Raw genomic sequence first — 20,703 nt, 5'->3', positions numbered from 1 at the left:
TGGGCATACTGATTTGTATCCAAGTCGATCCATCGATCAAGTAGAACCAGCATCCTGGATTTTTAGGAATGCGATTAGAGGCATTTTCTCTTCCTTCATCCATGGGTTGCAGAAAAGAAAACACTTGATTTCCCCATCAACATAGTGTTGTTGGTGAATCGAGGGAGCTTGGGAGCGCGCCAGCATGTTATCCTGCTGGACGTCATATGACGCCAAGTCAAGATAACAGAACCACTTCCCGGCCATCATTCTGTTATAGGCCGGGTGGGAAGTGGTTAAACAACATTTTGAGGAGCACTACTGAATCCTTGCAGCATTCCTTTCTTTTTAGTATCATTCTTAGATATTTTTGTTTCCTAAACTAACCCCTGAAAACAGAGACCTCTTGGACTGTAGATGGCCTACCTGCGGAGGTCTATAAAAATGTTTCTACCCATACAATTCCTGCACACAGGAAAGTTTTTGCACTGGTTAGGCAGGCCATTGATTATGTAATCTCCTTTCCTGTAACCGCTCTTAGAGCTTTTGTGTTCTTCTGGTGGGGGAGAGCCATCACAGCTGGGAGAACACAGTGATTACTGCTAGCGGCTATAGCCGGTGGCGATAATTCCATGCTAAAAATCCGTCAGGCTGGTTGTACCCAAATCCATTCGTTGGATCAACTTGGGTACAATCGGCCTGCCCATAGATGGATTGAATCTTAGTCAGTCCCTGCTGAACAGAGATTCCATCCATCTGTGTCTGGCTTTACCTCCTCACCCATTTGAAACTATTTTATTAGCTATCCCTGTCTAACAAGAATCTCTGCAAGACAGACGCTTAACACCCCATCTTGCTGTCCAGTACAGATATCAAACTTTTGGCTAAAGCCTGGTACACACTAGTAGTGGTGTGTGTTTGTTTTTTGTCTTTTTGTTTTTTTTTTGTTTTTTTAACCCGGCAGGCTGAAAGAAAAAAAACTGAAACGCTCAGGAGGAGCCACTGTACTAACAATCCAATGTTAGCACAGCGATCTCCCCTGCTGTGCTATTGTGTTCTGACAAGGGGATGGCCCCTCTGCCAGAACACACCAGTCAGCAGTCTTAGCCATTGGCAGAAATTTTTCGGTCCTGCTCCTTCAACAGAAGTCGGCTGAAGCACTGCCATACACACGGGATGAATGTCAGTCGGTTTCTATTGATGCCACACGATGTACGGCCCTTAAATCTTTTAAATTTGATTATCGGCTTAGATTTATCCATTAATTGTTGACTGTAATAAATTTATAGGATGTTTTCCTTAACCCCCCTGGTGGTATTCCCGAGTCTGGCTCGGGGTGGATTTTCAATACCCAAAGCGGTATCCCCGAGCCAGACTCGGGATCGCATCGCAGGATCCATGTAGAAGATACTTACCTTGTCCCCTGGATCCTGCGATGTCTCCCCGCTGTGATCGGCGAGCTGCCGTGTCTCGCTCAATTCACAGTGCCGAGCTCCGTTCCCTGCAAGTGTTGCGACGCACGGGGACGGAGTTCGTCGGCAAATTCAAAAAGTGAAACACAGTATAGATACAGTATACTATAATCTGTAAGATTACAGTACTGTATCAAATAATCACACATCCCCTTTGTCCCTAGTGGTCTGTCCAGTGTCGTGCATGCAGTTTTATATTATAAAAACTGTTCTTTCTGCTTGGAAACTGGAGATTGTCCATAGCAACCAAAACTGTCCCCTTACATCAAAAGTGGCTTTAGACCAGCTAGAAAACAGCGATAATAAATTAGAATCACTTGCAGAATTGAGCGATAGTGATTTGTGGGGAAATCCGTCGCCAAACACTAAAAGTAACAAAAGCGACAATTCTGCAACTGAGCAAATTTCAGTGTTTTTGATTTGATTACATTATTGAATAATTTTTATTATTATAATATTATTTGGTATAATTATTTATAGTTATTATATTATAATTTTTTATTTCATTTTTCAAACTTTATCACACCCGGGATGTCTACTAGACTCTTGTTTGGACAGATTTAAGTGAATTATTCCTAAGAATTACAGGCCTATAATATAAAACGCCAAATTTCTGTGCAAAATAATTGTACCGCTTTCAGCACCTAAAATCTGAAATAATCATACTGCCAGGGAGGTTAATATACGATCTAATTTGTACAACATCGGCAACAGGGCCATACCCTCTCCTGACACTTTCAAAGCTTTTTATAGCATTTATTGTGACTGCATATAGGAGATGCTACATGTGATGAGGGTAGACCCAACATTTTTTTTAAATGTATTCCTCTCCAAAGGCTAGAGAGTATCTAGTAACGATTACCTTTCAACTCTCTTCCCATTAGGAAGAGACACTAGGCAGGGCTGTCCTCTCTCTCATTACTATTAAACCTCTAGCAACAGCAGTTGGACTTTTTCGTATAACTGGATTTATTAGAAATGATAGGGAGGATAAAACTATCTTCTATTTCTAGAAGCTACAACAATCTCCCTGAACATGTCATAGCCACGGTATTACACTCCTTTCACACTGGTGGAGTCCGCCAACGGATCTGGCCACTCAGCAGGGGATCTCTCCGCTGAATAGGGGGATGACAGGTAGGTGTCCGCTCTGCTGATGCAGAGCGGACACAGACGCAGCCCCCGCTGTCCCCAATGGGCTGTCAAATGGTAACAGACTGCCTGTCCATTTCCACCTGACTGTCATCCAATCTGATCCACCAGACGGATGGGTAGTGGATCCCCATCGGTCTGTTTTCAGCGGACAGGATTGGATGTTGGCGGGTGTCAATGTATCCACCGCTCCATAGAGAGCTTGGATGGTCTGATCGGGTCCACCTGAAAAACAGACAGTGTGAAAGGAGCCTTGCGTTTGACAGATTTTCAGGCTTTACAATAAACTTGGATAAATCCACTCTGCTACCTCATATTGCACAGCAAATTTAGGATTGTTGGTTAACTTTCTAGGTGTAATAATTTCTGTACAATATATGCCACTTAATATACTTTCATTGTTGGCTAAGTTTAAGACCTGTATTAAAATAGTCACACTAGTTCAGGAGATCAGACACCCTCATCCCGAATTAGAAATGTATTGAGATTATCGTACATCATGGGACACAGAGCCTAAGTAATAACTTAATGGGTATATAGGCACCTTCAGGTGATGGACACTGGTATACCCACTGCAGGAAGTTCACTCCCCATATAACCCCTCCTCCTATCAGGAGTACCTCCAGTTTTTTTCGCCAGTGTCTAAGGTGTTGGTCACGAGTGAGGATATGCTCTGAGGAGCTGCAGGAGGGATCCATGCTGGATTTAAATAGCCGCCACAGACCAGATCCATCCAAAGTGCCACTGAGGCCAAAGTGGATGGTACCCGGGCCTCGTATCCGAAGCACGAGGTTTTGCCTGTAATGCCTCTTTGCAGGGCTGGACCCCGGAACCCAGGTCTTTGGTCATGTTACATTACCTAAAAGCTTTTCCTGGCGGGGTGCTTTTTACAGGTCCAAGGGAGTGGAACCCCCGATAAAAAGGGACCCGGTTCTTGAAGGTTTGCTAAATGCAGCCCACCGTGATGCTTTCTTCTTTAAGGGAAAAAATGTTGTCATGCCTTAAAAGCTCCACTAGAGGGAGTATATGCACATACCTTAATCTGTTGTCTTCACTTCAGCTCCGTGTCAGTCTGTGTGTGGCCGCAGCAGTTTGTGCAGGGGGATTCCTCTTAAGGTAAGAGATCTGCCATTCTTTTCTTCCCCCTTGAAGGGACCAGAAGGGTTAGGGAAACAGCAGTGGTTGTACCCCCCTTGTAATACCCCCCCCCCCCCCTCCTCGGGGGGTGCGGAGGTCCCGTTTTTCTGCCTCAATAGTTGTTTTCCTCTGTCTGCTGTGTCATGGGCTCTGCCTCTCACCCCCCCCCCCCCCCCCCCTATTGGGTCTGCGGACCTGAAAGCCACCAGCGCAGGAATAATTTTCAAATGAAAAGGAAGGGGCGGGTTTACAAAGGGGGCGGAGCCTAGGTGCGGCTCCGTGCAACGTCCACGGAGCACAGAGGCTTAAGGATCAGCTGGAGCAGTCTCTCCTTGGCAGCGAGGAGGAAGCAAGCAGCCTACACTGGGACACAGGAGCGGTGGGGCACGTAAGGGTTGCAAGTAGCATTCCTGATACAGGAAGGACATTTTTTTTCAGCACTAGGCTGAAGTTAATAGTGGCATCACTGTCATGAGTATGTTCAGCGATTAGTGCAATTTAATAGTGCCTCTGCTTTTGTGCTTAGGACTATGCGTACCAAAAAAGACACCACAAAGCCCAGAAAATTACCAAAGGTTTCACCCCCAGGCGCTAGGAACCCAGTCGTACCTCCACACTGTCATCCTAGCCTGAAATACCAATTATGGCAAGCCAGGGTGAGCCATTGGAACAAATTGGTGGTGCAGCTGCTTCTCGCATCCCGGCCCCTGTATACATGACTGAAGATGTCTTTTCCTCCACCCTGCAGGGTCTGACAGGAAGATTATGGGCTTTAATCGCATCCTCCATCCAACAGGATAGGAAGCGTGTCAGACCCCTCTCTCCCACCTTAGACCCTTCAGCAAGGGAACAGTGGGTACAGGATGAGGTGTTACCCTCAGTCGATCAGGAGGAAAGACAAACCGATGATTCCTCTGCCGAGGAAACAACAGTAGATGTACCTTTTTCAGCCTCACAATCTGAGAAGTTGCTGATACCATCTCTTACAGAGATAGTTCGTTCTACTTTCATGCTGCCTCTAACGGACTCTGCTAAAAGTTCAATTTCTTCCTTGGGTTCCTTAAAACCCTCACAGCCTTTGCATGCGTTTCCTGTCCATGCATTACTAGAAAAGTTTATCTATGCTGATTGGGATCACCCAGGTAAGCATTTTCTCCCTCCTAAGAGATTCTCAGTTCTCTATCTCATGGAGGAGAAATTCACCAAAAAATGGAATGTACCAGCAGTTGATGCTGCGATTTCCAGTGTGAACAAAAGTCTAACTTGCCCAGTAGACAATGCACAAATGCTTAAGGATCCAACAGAAAAAAGGTTGGAGTTCCTGTTAAAGTCCTCTTTTTCTTTGGCAGGTGCCGTTACTCAGCCTGCAGTTGCTGCAATAGGCATCTGTCAATCCCTAAAGGATCAGTTTAGACAGGCCCTTAAAGAGGTACCTGCACAACAAGCCCAGGATTTGACGCAGCTACCAAAAGCATTATGTTTTACCATAGACGCCATTAAAGATTCTATTCACCAGGTGTCTCGCCTTGTGCTAGTACACATGGGTAGAGTCCTGTGGTTGAAAAGTTGGTCAGCCGAAACACCATGCAAAAAAACTCCTGACTGGGTTCCCTTTTCATGGGGATCTGCTATTTGAGGTTGATTTGGACAAATACATCCAAACGATGTGGGAAAGTACTCTTTTGCCAGTCAAAAGAAAGTATAAACGCCCTTCATTTAAACGGGCTCTTTCCCCTACGCCAGGGGCATCCGCCTCTAGGCAGTGGCGACGGCCTCCACCGTCAGACTATAGAGGAAAACCTCAGGGTCAGGCCCAGGCTGAAGAAGTCCTGGGGCCGGAAGCCTTCAAAGCAGAATTCTAAGGCCTCATTATGAAGAGGCACCCCCCCTTGCCAAAGTGGGGGGAAGACTTCTGCATTTCTCTGAAGTCTGGCAAGAGGAAATTCAGGACAGATGGTCATCTCCACAGTATCTCTAGGGTACAAACTGGAATTTCAGGACTTTCCACCGTCTCGTTTTCTGAGGTCAAACGTTCCCAAAGTTCCAGGGAAAAGAAAATCTCTGTTTCGGGCACTAGACCGATTAATGACTCAGGGGGTGGTCATACAAATCCCCACAGAAGAGCAGGGTTTGGGGTTTTATTCAAACCTCTTTATGGTACCAAAACCGAATGGAGATGTCAGACCCATTCTAGATCTAAAAAATCTAAATCAGTTCCTGAATATCCGATCCTTTCGCATGCAGTAGATCAGGTCAGTGGTTTCTATCCTACAGGGAGGAGAACTTCTTACATCTATCTACATCAGGGATGCATATCTGTATGTCCCTATATTTCCCGCTCACCAAAGGCTTCTGCGGTTTGAGGTAGAACAGCAGCATTTCCAGTTCGTAGCCTTGCCCTTCTGGCTAGCTACAGCACCCCGAGTGTTTACAAAAGTCCTGGCCCCACCTCTAGCCAGGTTAAGGGCACAGAGCATAACAGTCTTGGCGTACCTAGATGATCTATTGCTAATAGACCAGTCGGTGGCTCGTTTTGGAGCAAAATCACCAAGGGGGCACCAAGAGTCTCGCAGCGCAGACGGAGGTGAATCATATTCTAACTTGAGCAGAAAGGAATGTTCCATGCCTATCAGCAGTCTTCATTCTGGGAGTAGAAAATTGGCAGGCGGACTATCTGAGTCACCAGCAGTTATTCCCAGGGGAATGGTCTCTTCACCCCGACATTTTTCAGACTATTTGCCAAAGATGGGGGACTCTGGAAGTAGATCTAGCGTCCAGATTCAACATGAAGTTGGTCAACTTTGTGTGCAGGACACGGGATCCACTTGCATGCGGTTCAGATGCGTTGGTGACCCCATGGGATCAGTTCTCACTGATTTATGCATTCCCCCCTTATTCAGTTGCTGCCACGACTTCTTTACAGGATCAAGCTGGAAATAAAGCCGGTAATTCTGGTAGCACCAGCATGGCCCAGAAGGTCATGGTATGCAGAAATGGTAAAGATGGCAGTAGAGGATCCATGGTCCCTTCCACTATGGCCAGACCTACTTTCACAGGGGCCGATATTCCATCCTACCTTACGATGTCTAAATTTAACGGCTTTGCTATTGAAACCCACATTATGAAGAAACGTGGGCTTTCCGGGTCAGTTTTCTCTATCCGGATGAATGCAAGGAAGCCAGCTTCCAGAACTAATATATTATAGGGTCTGGAGGGCTTATGTTTCCTGGTGTGAATCCAAGGGTTGGCACCCTCGTAGATAGATATATCATAGGCAGAATTCTTGCCTTTCTACAATTAGGGGGTAGAGATGAAATTGACCTTGAGTACAATTAAAGGCCAAGTCTCAGCTTTATCGGTCTTATTTCAAAGACCGCTTGCTTCACATTCCTTAGCTCGGGGTTTTATGCAAGGGGTGATGCGGCTTAATCCTCCAGTCAAACCTCCTTTGAACCCTTGGACTTGAACTTAGTTTTGTCAGTGTTACAAAAACAGCCATTTGAACCGATACAACATATTCCCTTAATCCAGGGGTCTCAAAGTACCGCCCCGCAGGCCATTTGCGGACCGGTTAAAAATGGCCCGCAGGCAGGGCCGATCCAGGACATCTTTTTTGCACTGCACCAAGGCACCGCAGAGGGGGAGGCGCCGAAGAGCTTTACCTCTCCATCTCTTCTGTCCTCCCTGCTGCAGCCCAGAGAGAGGACAGAGCGGCGGAAGGATCCGCCCATCGCCCTGCCCACCTAGGCACTGACGATCGACCAGAGCCCTGATCCAGGGTCCTGCTGCCACCTCGGGGTGGGAGATTGTGTTCTGCGGGTCCCCTGGCACTAGGCCTGTGTGGAAGCCAGGAGGAGAGGACTCGGGAGGCAGATGATCCTGACTGCCAGGAGAGATGAGTGAGCCATCACACTGAGGCAAAGTCCTTAGTGGGTTGACTTGGGTAGAAATTTGTGCAGTGTGGGGGAGGAGGTATTTTATGGAGTGTGGGGGAGGAGGTATTTTATGGAGTGTGGGGGAGGAGGTATTTTATGGAGTGTGGGGGAGGAGGTATTTTATGGAGTGTGTGTGTGGGGGGGGGGGGGGTATTTTATGGAGTGTGTGTGTGGGGGGGGTATTTTATGGAGTGTGAGGGGTAATTTATGGTGTGTGTGGGGGAGGGGTATTTGTGCAGTGTGGGGGGGTAATGCTGGGGGTTAATAATGCGTTTGCTGACACTAGTGCTGGGTTTAATAATATAGTTGCTGATAGACATGTGCACACTGAAATATTTTGTTTCGGAATTTCGTTTTCGTCCGAAAAATAATTTTTTCGGGAGCAGTGATTTTAATAATGCTTAAAGTGAAACAATAAAAGTGTAATATCCCTTTAAATTTCGTACCTGGGGGGTGTCTAAAGTATGCCTGTAAAATGGCACATGTTTCCCGTGTTTACAACAGTCTGACAGCAAAATGACATTTCTAAAGGAATAAAAGTATATTTAAAACTACTCGCGGCTATAATGAATTGTCGGTCCGACAATAAACCTAAAAGTTCATTGATAAAAACAGCATGGGATTCCCCCACAGGGGAACCCCGAACCAAAATTAAGAGAAAAAAATGCATGGGGGTCCCCCGAAATTCCATATCAGGCCCTTCAGGTCTGGTATGGATATTAAGGGGAATCCCGCGCCAAAATAAAAAAAAAATGGCGTGGGGGTCCCCCTCAAAATCCATACCAAACCCATATCCAAGCACGCAACCTGGCAGGCCATAGGAAAAGAGGGGGGGGACGAGAGAGCACCCCCCCCCTCCTGAACCATACCAGGCCACATGCCCTCAACATTGGGAGGGTGCTTTGGGGTGGCCCCCCAAAGCACCTTGTCCCCCATGTTGATGGGGACAAGGGCCTCATCCCCACAACCTTTGGCCGGTGGTTGTGGGGGTCTGCGGGCGGGGGGCTTATCGGAATCTGGAAGCCCCCTTTAACAAGGGGCCCCCCCTGTGTGAAATGGTAATGGGGTACGAAGGTACCCCTACCATTTCACAAAAAGTGTCAAAAATGTTAAAAATGACAGTTTTTGACAATTCCTATATTTAAAGTCTTCTTCTTTCCATCTTCTTCGGGTCTTCTTCCTTCTTTCTTCGGTTTCTTCCTCCATCTTCTTCTTCCTTTGGTTCTTCCTCCGATCCTCTGCTTCTTGCGCCGGTGTTCTCGTCCGGCATCTTCCTCCGCCGCGTCTTCTTCCGCTGCGTCTTCTTCCCCACTTCGTTCTTGGGCTGCTCCGCATCCATGGGAGGCTCCCGCTGTGTGACTCTTCTCGTCTTATAATACGGTGGGTGAGGCCACCCGGTGACCCTGCCCCCCTCTGACTCACGAGGACTTGACTAGGACTTCCCTATGGCTTTCCCTGTGACGTCAGAGGGGGCGGGGTCACCTGGTTATGTAGCCAGGTGACCCCGCCCCTCTGACGTCACGGGGAAAGCCATAGGGAAGTCCCCATGTGTCGGGGGGGGGTGTGGTCACCGGTTGACCCCGCCCTCTGTTATATAAGAAGTGTCAGAAGAAGAGAAGTGTCGCACAGCGGGAGCCTCCCATGGATGCGGAGCGGCCCAATAATGAAGCGGGGATTCACTAAGTGGATTCGGCAGGTTATAATTCAGACTCATGATTTAAGGAATAAGGTTCCCCCTTTTCAAGTCAAAGCACACTCTACCAGTTCGGTTAGTGCTTCTCGGGCAGTGCGTCACCAGGCCTCCATGGCTCAGATCTGTAAGGCCGCAACTTGGTCTTCAGTACATACATTCTCAAAATTTATCAGGTGGAGGTATGAGGATATGGCCTTCGGGCACAGTGTGCTGCAGGCAGCAGTATAGGTCCTCAAGTCTGGGGGTAGCCTGCGGGTTGTGTCTCCCTCCCCTCAAGTAGCATTGCTATGGGACGTCCCATTAAGTTACTGTATTACTTAGGCGCTGTGTTCCATGATGTACAATAAAGAAAATAGGATTTTTATAACAGCTTACCTGTAAAATCATTTTCTTGGAGTACATCATGGGACACAGAGGTCCCTCCCCTCTTTTTGGGGTTTAAGTATATTGCTTTGCTACAAAAACTGAGGTACTCCTGGTAGGAGGAGGGGTTATATAGGGAGTGAACTTCCCGGATTGTCTACCAGTGTCCATCACCTGAAGGTGCCTATATACCCATTAAGTTATTACTTAGGCTCTGTGTCCCATGATGTACTCCAAGAAAAGGATTTTACAGGTAAGATGTAATAAAAATTCTATTTTATGGTGCCACAGATATAACAACAATTTAATAAAAAAAAAATATGAAATATTTTATTAATAGAAAAATATAAAAAGGAGTAAACAAATGTTGTCTTTCATATACAGACAAACATATAAAATTATCTCAGCTTGATAACAAACGATATAGAGCTGATAAAGCTATATAGATGCCTGTTGGCTCAACATGTTTCGCTAATTGCTTCTTCGGGAGCTGTAAGGCAATATATTGGCTATCATGTATATGATAAACAGATTGCTCAGAATCCTGTTTGTTCAGAAAAGGGGGGCAGCGAAGAACATCAAGTCCAACAATGGGGATCGCAGGGTGGTACCAAAGAAGACGAAATCGCTCCTTATATCAATATCCGGACAATGCCCAAAAGAGATTGCAGCATCTTACAGATATATAAAAAAATAATAATTATATTCACAGCATTGAAGCTTCCAAATAGAGAAAGGGCATACAGCTCCAAGCAGAATAGCCAGGGGTAAATTCAGGCTAATAAAGAAATGAAGCCCCATCAAAAGGCCCAGCAGGGGTGTCTCCACAGCGTTCCTCTGCTCCAAACAGGTGCTGAGGTTTAAGACCTTTTTGCTCCTAACTATAGTTGGAAGGTTGAACCTTATAAAATGATACAGCTACCCCAACATTTTTATGATTTACAATACCTCTATTTTATGTGTAAAAAATGGTTCCGCAAAATAGGTACACTATTTTAGTGAACTTATTTTAGACCTCCGGCCCCCTACTGTGAAACGTTTATACCTGTCCTGGAAAGAGGGTTTGTCAGTCCCTAACCCTCAGCTGCATTGTCTAGCAGCACAGGATTCTACAGGATGATCTTATCCAGATGTTGACATCACTCCTTAAGAAAGAACCAACTCCGCTCTGAAGGCTGGTGCCTTTCAAACCCATAATATGTGACCTAATCCCAAATGAAAGTAATCCTCAGCTACCAGGGCTAATGTGTACTCCTCTGTGGCACAACAGATACCTCACAGAGCTAATTGACCCAGAACACTGAGTTGTGGAACAAAGCATGCATCGCCCTTTCTCTGTTATACCTTGTTAATACACTTTAATCCTTTAAAACATAAAAAAATGGTCTAGTACTCGCAAGATGTGTTTGATATCATTATTACATTGCTCTCCTGAGTCAAAAATTGGTATACTGGGAATTTTGACGCTTTCCTGTGACAAACCTTATCAGCAATAGGCAGGACCAGAAACATACTTGAACAACAATGGCTACCTCCCACAACATGCCCTTTGATAGAAAAGCTGAGCTCCGTCTTACACTTGCAAAGCTTAACCCAGGGATAGTTCTCACAAGTTGGAACAGATTTGGTGGGAATGGCTTACTGACTCCCAACCTAGCATCACCTGCTTTAATCCTTAACAGACTTTCGGGCGAGAACAGTCCCCAGGGTAGATTAATGATCTGTTAACACTATTCACATTATTATGTCATACTTTCTGGTTGTGTTTGAATCTCTTGTATGCTTCTCTGTGATTAGTAGCGAGTAGGTTGCACTTTTAACTCCCTTTGACTCTGTAAGCCATGTTCTGTCTTACTCTGCGTTTTTTGTTTTTGTTTTGTTTTTTTGTTTTTTTCTGTAACCACAAAATGAGATAATTGAAGAATGTAGTTACTCTCCAATAAAAGCTTTGTAGTAGTGCACTTTCGACTTCCAACACCCGTTCCCCCATTTGTGTTATATGTTTTGGTTTTACACCTACTGTAACTTGCAATAGGCACTGTCTTGCTTTTTGTCTTCCCAACTACATATGGATGTGTATTTATGTCTACCTGTACAACTTTCCTCTTTGTACCTTGTTTAAAAAAATATTGGAAAAGAAAAGCTTCTTGATGAAAAAAATGCAGACCCCTAGAGGTGTTTGTACATACCTTCAAGCATAGAACTCTTGAATATGAAAGCTATGGCAGTTTGTTGTGGGAGGGAGAGCTGTCTCCCCAACTAATGTACCTTTGTAGTGGCCCAGAATGGGACAGTGAGTGGGTGGGCCAGCTCTTGACCTTGCCAGGAATTGTCAGAATTTTGCATATCATTGCTTCCAGGGCTCATATATTTTAAGGTAATGTACCCATGTATCCACTTTAGCAGATAAAGTAATAAAGGTTTTCTTGTTTTATGAACTTAGAAGCCCCTTTTTATTTTGAGTTAATGTCATCCCATTCTTCTATAGATAATATAGGAATGTGGAACATTAATTTAGCAATACTTTTGTAACCACTTTTTTTTTTTTTTTTTTCTTTTTTTTTTTTACATAGCTTTATCACTGGGTCTGCAGTTGCTCCTGGATATTTCTCAGTGGAAACATTGCATGTTGTTCTTGTTCTGAATGGCAGAGAGGAAGTGAAGATTTCTTTTGCTACTCAGTGGCTGCAGTATGCACAGACATTGGTTGAAAACCACAAGCTCCACCATGTTGCTGTAGTAATGCTAGGAAACGAACAGTGCAATAATGACTGGATCCTTCCTTATTTGAAGCAGAATGGAGGGTTTGTGGAAATTCTATTTCTTGTCTATGACAGTACTTGGATCAATAAAGAGAGTATTTTTCAGTGGCCACTAGGAGTTGCTACGTAAGTATGTCAATGCTCCAACACAGCTTACAAAATTGTTTTCTGATGTAAGTTCTGCCTTCTTTATATCATATCAACATTTTTACAGGTATCGACATTTTCCAATTGTTGATCCAACTTGGTCATTGGTTCATGATTCCAGGCCATACTTATGCAACTTTCTGGGAACTGTATACAACAACTCATCTAGAGAGGTTCTTATGGAGGTTATAAAGAAAGAGGGATTTGATCAGCTTTGTTGGATCTCGCCCAGAAATCAGTAAGCTGGCAAATTTATGCTTTACTAATTTACATTAATTTCCTCACAACTGTTGTCATGTTATTTGTAGAGGTACACACATATTTAAAGTGCATATAAACATCCTGTAACCCAGCTTAGAGTGACATACAAGGCAAGTGTTTTCACCCTAGAACAGGAAGTGTTGCTGGCAAGCAAAAAAATAATATAATAATAAGAAAAAGTAATGCAGCCATCACATCTAAGATTCAGAATACTTTATTAATCCCAAAGGGAAATTATTAAAATACAGTTATGTTCAACAAAGACAGCACAAGATCACAAAAACGAATGGAACAAGACCCAGTGGGCACAAGAATTACTAATAACAGCAATTAGTACCAAGTAAAACTACATTAAAACTACTCTAATAATCCATTGTAATAATGAGTATGTCAAGCTCAATGGTAGATGCGTTTTCAGTGAGTTCACAGCCAACAGAAACTTCAGGTTTTAGGGCGTGATAGCCCACTTTTATTAAAAGTAACAGAAATGAAAGATTATATATGCTTGGGTTACCCACACAGGGGTTCTTCTCCAAAAAAAAACAAAACAAAAATGCCAAGTCACCTGGCTCTCAAGGCTCACTCAGCCTCAGTCGCAGTACAAACCTGCGCAGGCCCACTCCTAGCCTCTAGGAAGGGGCTCTCCTGACACTCAAGGCTTTCACATTCCTCAAACTCACAGTCCCCTCTGGTCCTCTGGACTCTCTCTCTTCCAGTTGTCTCAGCTATGGTATCAGCTGGCTCGAATCTCAGTCCACTGACCTGGAACCTCTCCCACATGGAGTGCTGTCTCAAGGATATTGATTGGGTTCTTAAACAGTAGCACACCTCCCTCATGGCTGCAGCAGCTGCTCCAACACCAACTCCTATCCCACCTCCTCTGAGCTATGCTCAGATCTGCCTTATAACGAGGGTGTGCACCTGGACACACACAACCTGCAGAACGCCCAGACATGACTGAAGACTCCATCCCTCCCAATGCTCTTTGAAGTCTTCAAGTTTCCAGCCCCAATCCAGACAAAATCCAGAGAAAACTTAAAACATAGTTTTCTCTGCTCACAAATCTTCTGCTGGAACTTCTCAAACTGCCTGTTTGAGAGTCCTGTGTCAATTTTACACTCATTTTCCCAGAGACGGGCTCACCCTATCGCACCATCTATAAATACAACATAGAATATATATGAAAAATAACAGGAAATCAAACTACTAAAATGCAAATCGTACACCATCTTCTCTAGCATTACCCTAAGACCCCTTTCACACTGAGGCGCTTTACAGGCGCTACAGCGCTAAAAATCGCACCTGTAAAGCACCGAGGGCCTTCATATTGGAGTGGTGCGCTTGCAGGAAGTTAAAAAAAACTCCTGCAAGCAGCGTCTTTGGAGCGGTGAAGGAGCAGTGTATACACCACTCCTGCCCATTGAAATGAATGGACACCGCTGCCTTAACCGCCAGCAACGCGCCGCTACAGCGGCGCATTGCAGGTCATTTTAACCCTTTTTCGAACCCCTAGTGGGGGTTAAAACTGCCCCGCTAACAGCCAAAAACCCCCCGCATAAACAACGGTAAAGCGCCGCTGAAAATAGCGCCCCAGTGTGAAAGGGGCCAGAATAATAAATGACAAAACCAAAATACAATAAATTACATAAAGATCCAGATCACAAACCAGATTAAATCCTCCACATCCAGCACTCGCAGAGAATTATATAATTTGATGGCCACAGGCATAAATGATTTCTAAGAATCTAAGAACTGGTAAGCTACAATATAATACATTTTTGTTTGTGCATTTAGATAAGCTTTAAGAGCAGTTAATGTATGTTTAGAGCTTTCCAGAAATAACTTGGGCATTATTAACAAAAGTATTGAAAATAAGTTTATCTCCTGTAATGCCAGCACAAGAGTCCATTTTCTGTTCACATGTGCAGCTTAGTTTTTTTTTTTTTTTTTTAGTCCAGCTGTCCTTAGACTATGGACATCAAAGTACTTGCCCCTTTAGGACAGCAATTCACATATATGCAGTGGCAGGGTGGGTGCCTGAAGGATCCTTCCCACTGTCTAAAGCCGCCCACACTGGAACTTTTCCATTTGGGTGGGGGCTATCACATTTTGAATGCATTTATCAGTGGCTTGTCACTTGCTGATCATAGTTATTCTTTGCATGAAGATAAAAAACCATCTGTGTGCAGCAGTCCCCCTCAGCCCCCCTAATACTTGAGCCCCATCTCGATCCAGCAATGTTGCACAAGAGCCACAAAACTTAGGGACTCTCCCTCCTGATTGCCTGAGATGCCGCATTGGGCACCATTGGCTCCTGCTGCTGTCAATCAAAGTCAGTGATCCAATGAGAGAGGAGGTGGGGCCGAGCCACGGCTCCCTGTCTGAATGGACACACAGAGCAGCGGCTTGGCTCAGGTGCCCCCATAGCAAGCTGTTTGCTGTGGGGGTACTCGGTAGGGAGGCAAGGGGCCAGGAGCGCCAGCGAGGGACACGGGAAGGGGAGGATCCGAGCTGCTCTGTGCAAAACCATTACACAGAGCAGGTAAGTATAACATGTTTTGTTATTTTTAAACAACAAAAAAAATAAGACTTTAGTATCACTTTAATATGTCCTGTTGTTGTAAGTCCTTTTGAAGCAACGGTCATGAAAATGTGTAATCTATATCTTACTGAAAAGCAGTGGCAGCCCGTTCATACAGGGTGCTGGGGCGACCTCCTCCACAATCCATACACCGGGCCCCTAATCTACATGCAGGGCGCCGGACACATGGATTTCAATGAGGTGTGTGTTTTTTGTTTTTGTGTTTGTTTGTTTGTTTTTTGTTTTTTTAGCACATAATTGGAGCCTCGGGCTCTAATTGGCTTAAAAAAGGGTGGGCTCGGGGCACAGAACACTGTGCCCCGAGCCCACCCAGTTGTGTGACAATAGCGAATTAATATTAGCTATTGTCTTTCTGAATCTCCTCCCAAACAATCGGGATGCGTGTCCTGAGACCCGATTGGCTGGGAGTCTTAGGCCAAGGACCAACGCCTTCCCATCCGTCTCATGCTCAGCCCATACAAAGCAATGCTGGGTTGACAATGGCCGCATCTGTCAGCAGATGTTCCCATGTAATTGCCTATGGAGTGATTACCTGCTGTTAAGGAGAGATGATCTCCTCTGTACACAGTGTGTTTGCACCCAGAGGCGATCAAGTGTCCCTAACCACAGGTAATTGCTCCATGCACAATCACATCTGAACACTGGTAGACAGTATAACTTGGCTCAAACTGTATTGAATAAGATGGTGTAAAAGGAAAGATGAGTTGACCATAAACTTGCTTTCTAATAAGATGTGTTATTTTTCCTGCTGTTTGCAGTGGATGAATTGGATTCATTTTACATGAGTAAGTCATGAATATTTGTGTTTGTGTTTCGTAACAGGTGGCAGCCGCAGGAGACAAATGAGAGTTTTAAAAGTTACAATGATGCACTACTACAAAGTGACCTTACATTAAGCCCAGTAGGAATAAATACAGAGTGCTATAGAATTTATGAAGCTTGCGCTTATGGCTCTGTTCCTGTAGTAGAAGATGTGATGACACCCGGGAATTGTGGAAACTCTTCCGTGTACAACAATGCACCTTTGCGGTTACTGAAGTTATATGGAGCACCGTTTATTTTCGTAAAGTCTTGGAAAGAGCTTCCTAGCATTATAAATAAAGAAAAGAACATGAGTTTACAAGAGAAAATCCAGAGGAGGAAACATCTTCTGGAATGGTACAGGCAATTTAAATTAAAACTGCAGCAAAAGTTTACTGATACACTTGAGAAGACTTTTCTGCATAATGATACGTGAAGGATTATTTGGTCAAAAGGATGATTTGACTTTGAATTATGTTTATGGTGGACATTGTACTTGCACTAATGCCCTCTAGTGGTTTATTTCAGAATCCTTGGAAAAAGTGCCACCAGTGTGTTTCAGTAACAGTTTACAGTGCTATTGGTTCTGCGCTTTTAAACTGCACATTTCTTAATCTCACTATAAACCTAGGACTGCAGCTGGGATCAGGTAAATGTGTTTATTTATAAATTCTCTACATAACTCTGGGAACGTTTTCAAGATGTAAATAGTAATAAACTATTAAATACCTCTGCATTGTAAAATGGTTTGATGTGTGTTAACCACTGGAATACCAGCTTGTATATATCCTGTTATTACCTGGCCATTTTTCAGTGCTGCGATAGTTTGACAATTACTTAGTCATGCGATAATGTACCCAAATTCATTTTCTATAATTTTTTGAGACAGAGCTTTCTTTTGAGCTTTCTTTTGGTGGTAATGAATGAATTCATTACAAACCGTGCTCCCTATAAAGTGCAAGTGAGTTACCTGAGTTCCAGCACCTGAACAAAGCCGTGATCGTGTGAAGCTTCTTTGGCTGTTCTTGAAGCATTTTTGACTCCTGTCATGGGAGTCACCGCAATCTGGTGAGTAGGCTGTGTGGCCGGTGATGGTGGTGGATTAATGTTGTCTCATGCCTTGCCCCAGGAGGATTTATCCAGAAATCCGATTTCAACATTATTTGAACACTTTTTTTGAACACATACATTTTTTGAATATTTTTTGAATTTTGAACCGTTTCTTTCACTTGTTTTTGTTTGTTTTTTTTTATTTTATTTAAATTTTTGATGTTTGATCTGCTGATTTCACTTAGTCGAAAGCTATTTATTAGCATCACTATTGACATTATACACTATATTTTATTATATTTTGTTTTACATTAGTGTGTGATATCTGCACTTTATAGGGAGCGCAGTTTGTAATTAATTAGTTAATTATTGTCCTTTTTTATTTTTATCGTTCTAACGTGCTGCTCCTTAATCAATTTTACATTGGTTTAACCAGCTTCCATTTGCGTGGGTTGGCAGTTTCTACCATTTATCATACATCTTTTCTTTTGGTGGTGTTTGATAAGCAATGGGTTATTTTTTTTTTATTATTTTTTTTTTTTACTGTATTAGAGAAAAAGACAAAAAATATCAAAGAAAAACCCCAAATACCACACGGGACTGATGACTGGTCAAGGAAGATAACACTGGTGATGGCTGCCTGCTTTCCTGGTAAGGTCTGGGCAGGCAAGCGAAAGCTTAAATCTAGCATCTGGTGGTGGTTAGGCCCCATTCACACCTGAGCGTTTTGTAGCTTGCAGCCTGAAACTACAAAACGCTGGAGGGGAAAAAAAATCAATTACTGTATTTATTGGCATATAACACTCACTTTTTTACCATGAAAATCGGGTGCAAATAGTGTGTGCGTGTTATACGCCAATACTTCAATTTTAGCTGCCTTGGAGGGGACAAGGAGGGGGGCCTGATGAGCGCCGCCATTGGACCACTGTTCTGTCTATCATAGGAGATTCTCTTTGTATGTAATCTGTCGGCGCTCGTCCCGCCCCCTCCCTGTCCCCTCTAGGCTGCAAGGTGGACGTCAATCAGGCTGCGCTGATGGCAATGGTGAGGCTGCTGCATTGAAGGCAATCGTGAGGCTGCATTGATGTGGATTGATGAGGCTGCAGATGGGCACTGACCCTTATTTTGCTCCAAAGTTCCTTATTTAAATTTTTTGTTTTTTTCCTGAAACTTCCCTCTTAAAATGAATGTGCGTGTTCTACGCCTGTGAGTGTTATACGCCAATAAATACAGTATTCTCTATGGAGATGGTTCACAGCTCCACTCCAAAACGTCTGAAGCTCAAACAAGTTGTTTTTTTCTTTTTTAGGCAGATTACAAGCGTTTTTCTGCTTTTTACATTGGTGACCTTTTGCCCTGTACAAAATCACGCGACTTTCTGCCTGAAAATGCTACACTCGGGTGTGAATGGAGGGGTGAGAGGAGGTGGGGAGAGGAAGAGGAGTCGGGGGATTGTGCGTGTCAGCACAAGTCTGACCACTGGTGGACAAGCAGGCTGCCAGCACAGCCAAAAATTGACCATATTGGGAAGGATGTGCTTTTATGACTAGCGTGGTCAGTTTGAAATAAGAAAGCAGGGGGGCTGGCAGGATCACCAGGTATTTCGCATGAAGGAAGCCCTACAAAGAGAACAGGATACTTTTTAACACAAGTACATGGTAAAACAGACACATATTGGGAATATGAAATGTTGGAGTAACAAACACTTTAACTGCATTATACTGCCGCTTACTGGGGTTGGTAAATTGAAAAGAGACTTCACTGAGCATTTACTGTATAAAATACATTTGCTGAAGATGTGTTAACTTCAATTATCCAATAATGTGCAAACAAAACTCTAGCTTTTTAAATCTTCCTTTGCACGTGATGAGTATTGTAAGTGAAGAGTTTATACTCCTTTGGTAAGTCGACACCGATTTCAGCTAAATCTACAAGCTAAAGCTGATGTTAAATCTGTTTCTCTATTTTGCCTTCACTAGTTCATCCCTTCCCATCTTCAACATGCTAATAATAATTCTGATTAAAACCTTTTTGTTTTTATTACATACTTTTTTTCTTTTTGATGTCATCACTGGGTTTCTGTGCTATTACACGCAAATCATGGCTGGTGGGAGGGAAAAAACAGTATTTGATCCCCTGCTGATTTTGTATGATTGCCCACTGACAAAGAAATGATCAGTCTATAATTTTAATGGTAGGTTTATTATAACCACTTCAGCCCTGGAAGAATTTACCCCCTTCCTGACCAGAGCACTTTTTGCGATATGGCACTGCGTCGCTTTAACTGACAATTGCGTGGTCATGTGCCGTTGCACCCAAACAAAATTGACATCCTTTTTTTCCCCCCACAAATAGAGCTTTCTTTTGGTCACCTCTGCGGTTTTTATTTTTTGCAATATAAACAAAAGAGCGACAATTTTGAAAAAAAAAGCAATATTTTTTACTTTTTGCACAGCTGTGCCATTGTGCCGACGTATATCGTTGTGCAATGGTGGCAAGCACTTAACAGTGAGAGACAAAATAACAAAAACATCCAGAAAAACGCATTTCAGAAAAGCTGTAAATTGATTTTCATTTTAATGCGTGAAATAAGTATTTGATCCCCTATCAATTGGCAAGATTTTTGGCTCCGAGGTGTCTTCTATACAGGTAACGAGCTGAGATTAGGAGCACTCTCTCTCTTAAAGGGAGTGCTCCTAATCTCAGCTTGTTACCTGTATAAGACACCTGTCCACAGGAGCAATCAATCAGATTTCAATCTCTCCACCATGGCCAAGACCAAAGAGCTGTCGAAGGGACAAGATTATAGACCTTCACGAGGCTACAATGGGCTACGAGACTATCGCCAAGCAGCTTGGTAAGAGGGTGACAACAGTTGGTGTGATTATTCGCAAATGGAAGAAACACAAAAAAACTGTTAATCTCCCTCGGCCTGGAGCTCCATGCAAGATCTCGCCTCATGGAGTTTTCAATGATCATGAGAACGGTGAGGAATCAGCCCAGAACTACACGGGAGAATCTTGTCAATGATTTCAAGGCAGCTGGGACCATAGTCACCAAGAAAACAATTAGTAACACACTATGCCGTGAAGGACTGAAATCCTGCAGTGACCGCAAGGTCCCCCTGCTCAAGAAAGCACATGTATAGGCCCATCTAAAGTTTGCTAATGAACATCTGAATGATTCAGAGGAGAACTGGTTGAAAGTGTTGTAGTCAGATGAGACCAAAATGGAGCTCTTTGGCATCAACTCAACACGCCCTGTTTGGAGGAGGAGGAATGCTGCCTATGACCCCAAAAACACCATCCCCACATGTAGGTTGAAACATTATGCATTGGGGGTGTTTTTC

At 43.9% G+C, this 20,703-nt stretch overlaps 1 protein-coding gene across 1 annotated transcript in view; it reads left to right on the top strand.

Moving 5' to 3' along the window:
• RXYLT1 (ribitol xylosyltransferase 1) overlaps positions 1 to 19,399 on the top strand; it is a 40,985-nt gene extending 21,586 nt beyond the window's left edge. The window contains exons 5-7 of the mRNA XM_073620146.1: positions 12,305 to 12,619; positions 12,708 to 12,878; positions 16,326 to 19,399. Of these exons, the coding sequence (XP_073476247.1) occupies positions 12,305 to 12,619; positions 12,708 to 12,878; positions 16,326 to 16,740 (901 nt within the window). The 3' untranslated portion in view covers positions 16,741 to 19,399. The remainder of the gene's footprint in view (positions 1 to 12,304; positions 12,620 to 12,707; positions 12,879 to 16,325) is intronic.
• Positions 19,400 to 20,703: the final 1,304 nt, after the last annotated feature.

This window comes from Aquarana catesbeiana, linkage group LG03 (assembly GCF_042186555.1).
Source record: "Aquarana catesbeiana isolate 2022-GZ linkage group LG03, ASM4218655v1, whole genome shotgun sequence".
Classification (NCBI taxonomy): domain Eukaryota; kingdom Metazoa; phylum Chordata; class Amphibia; order Anura; family Ranidae; genus Aquarana; species Aquarana catesbeiana.
Note: the sequence above shows the minus strand (reverse complement) of the source record. Positions and strands in the feature narration are given on the sequence as shown.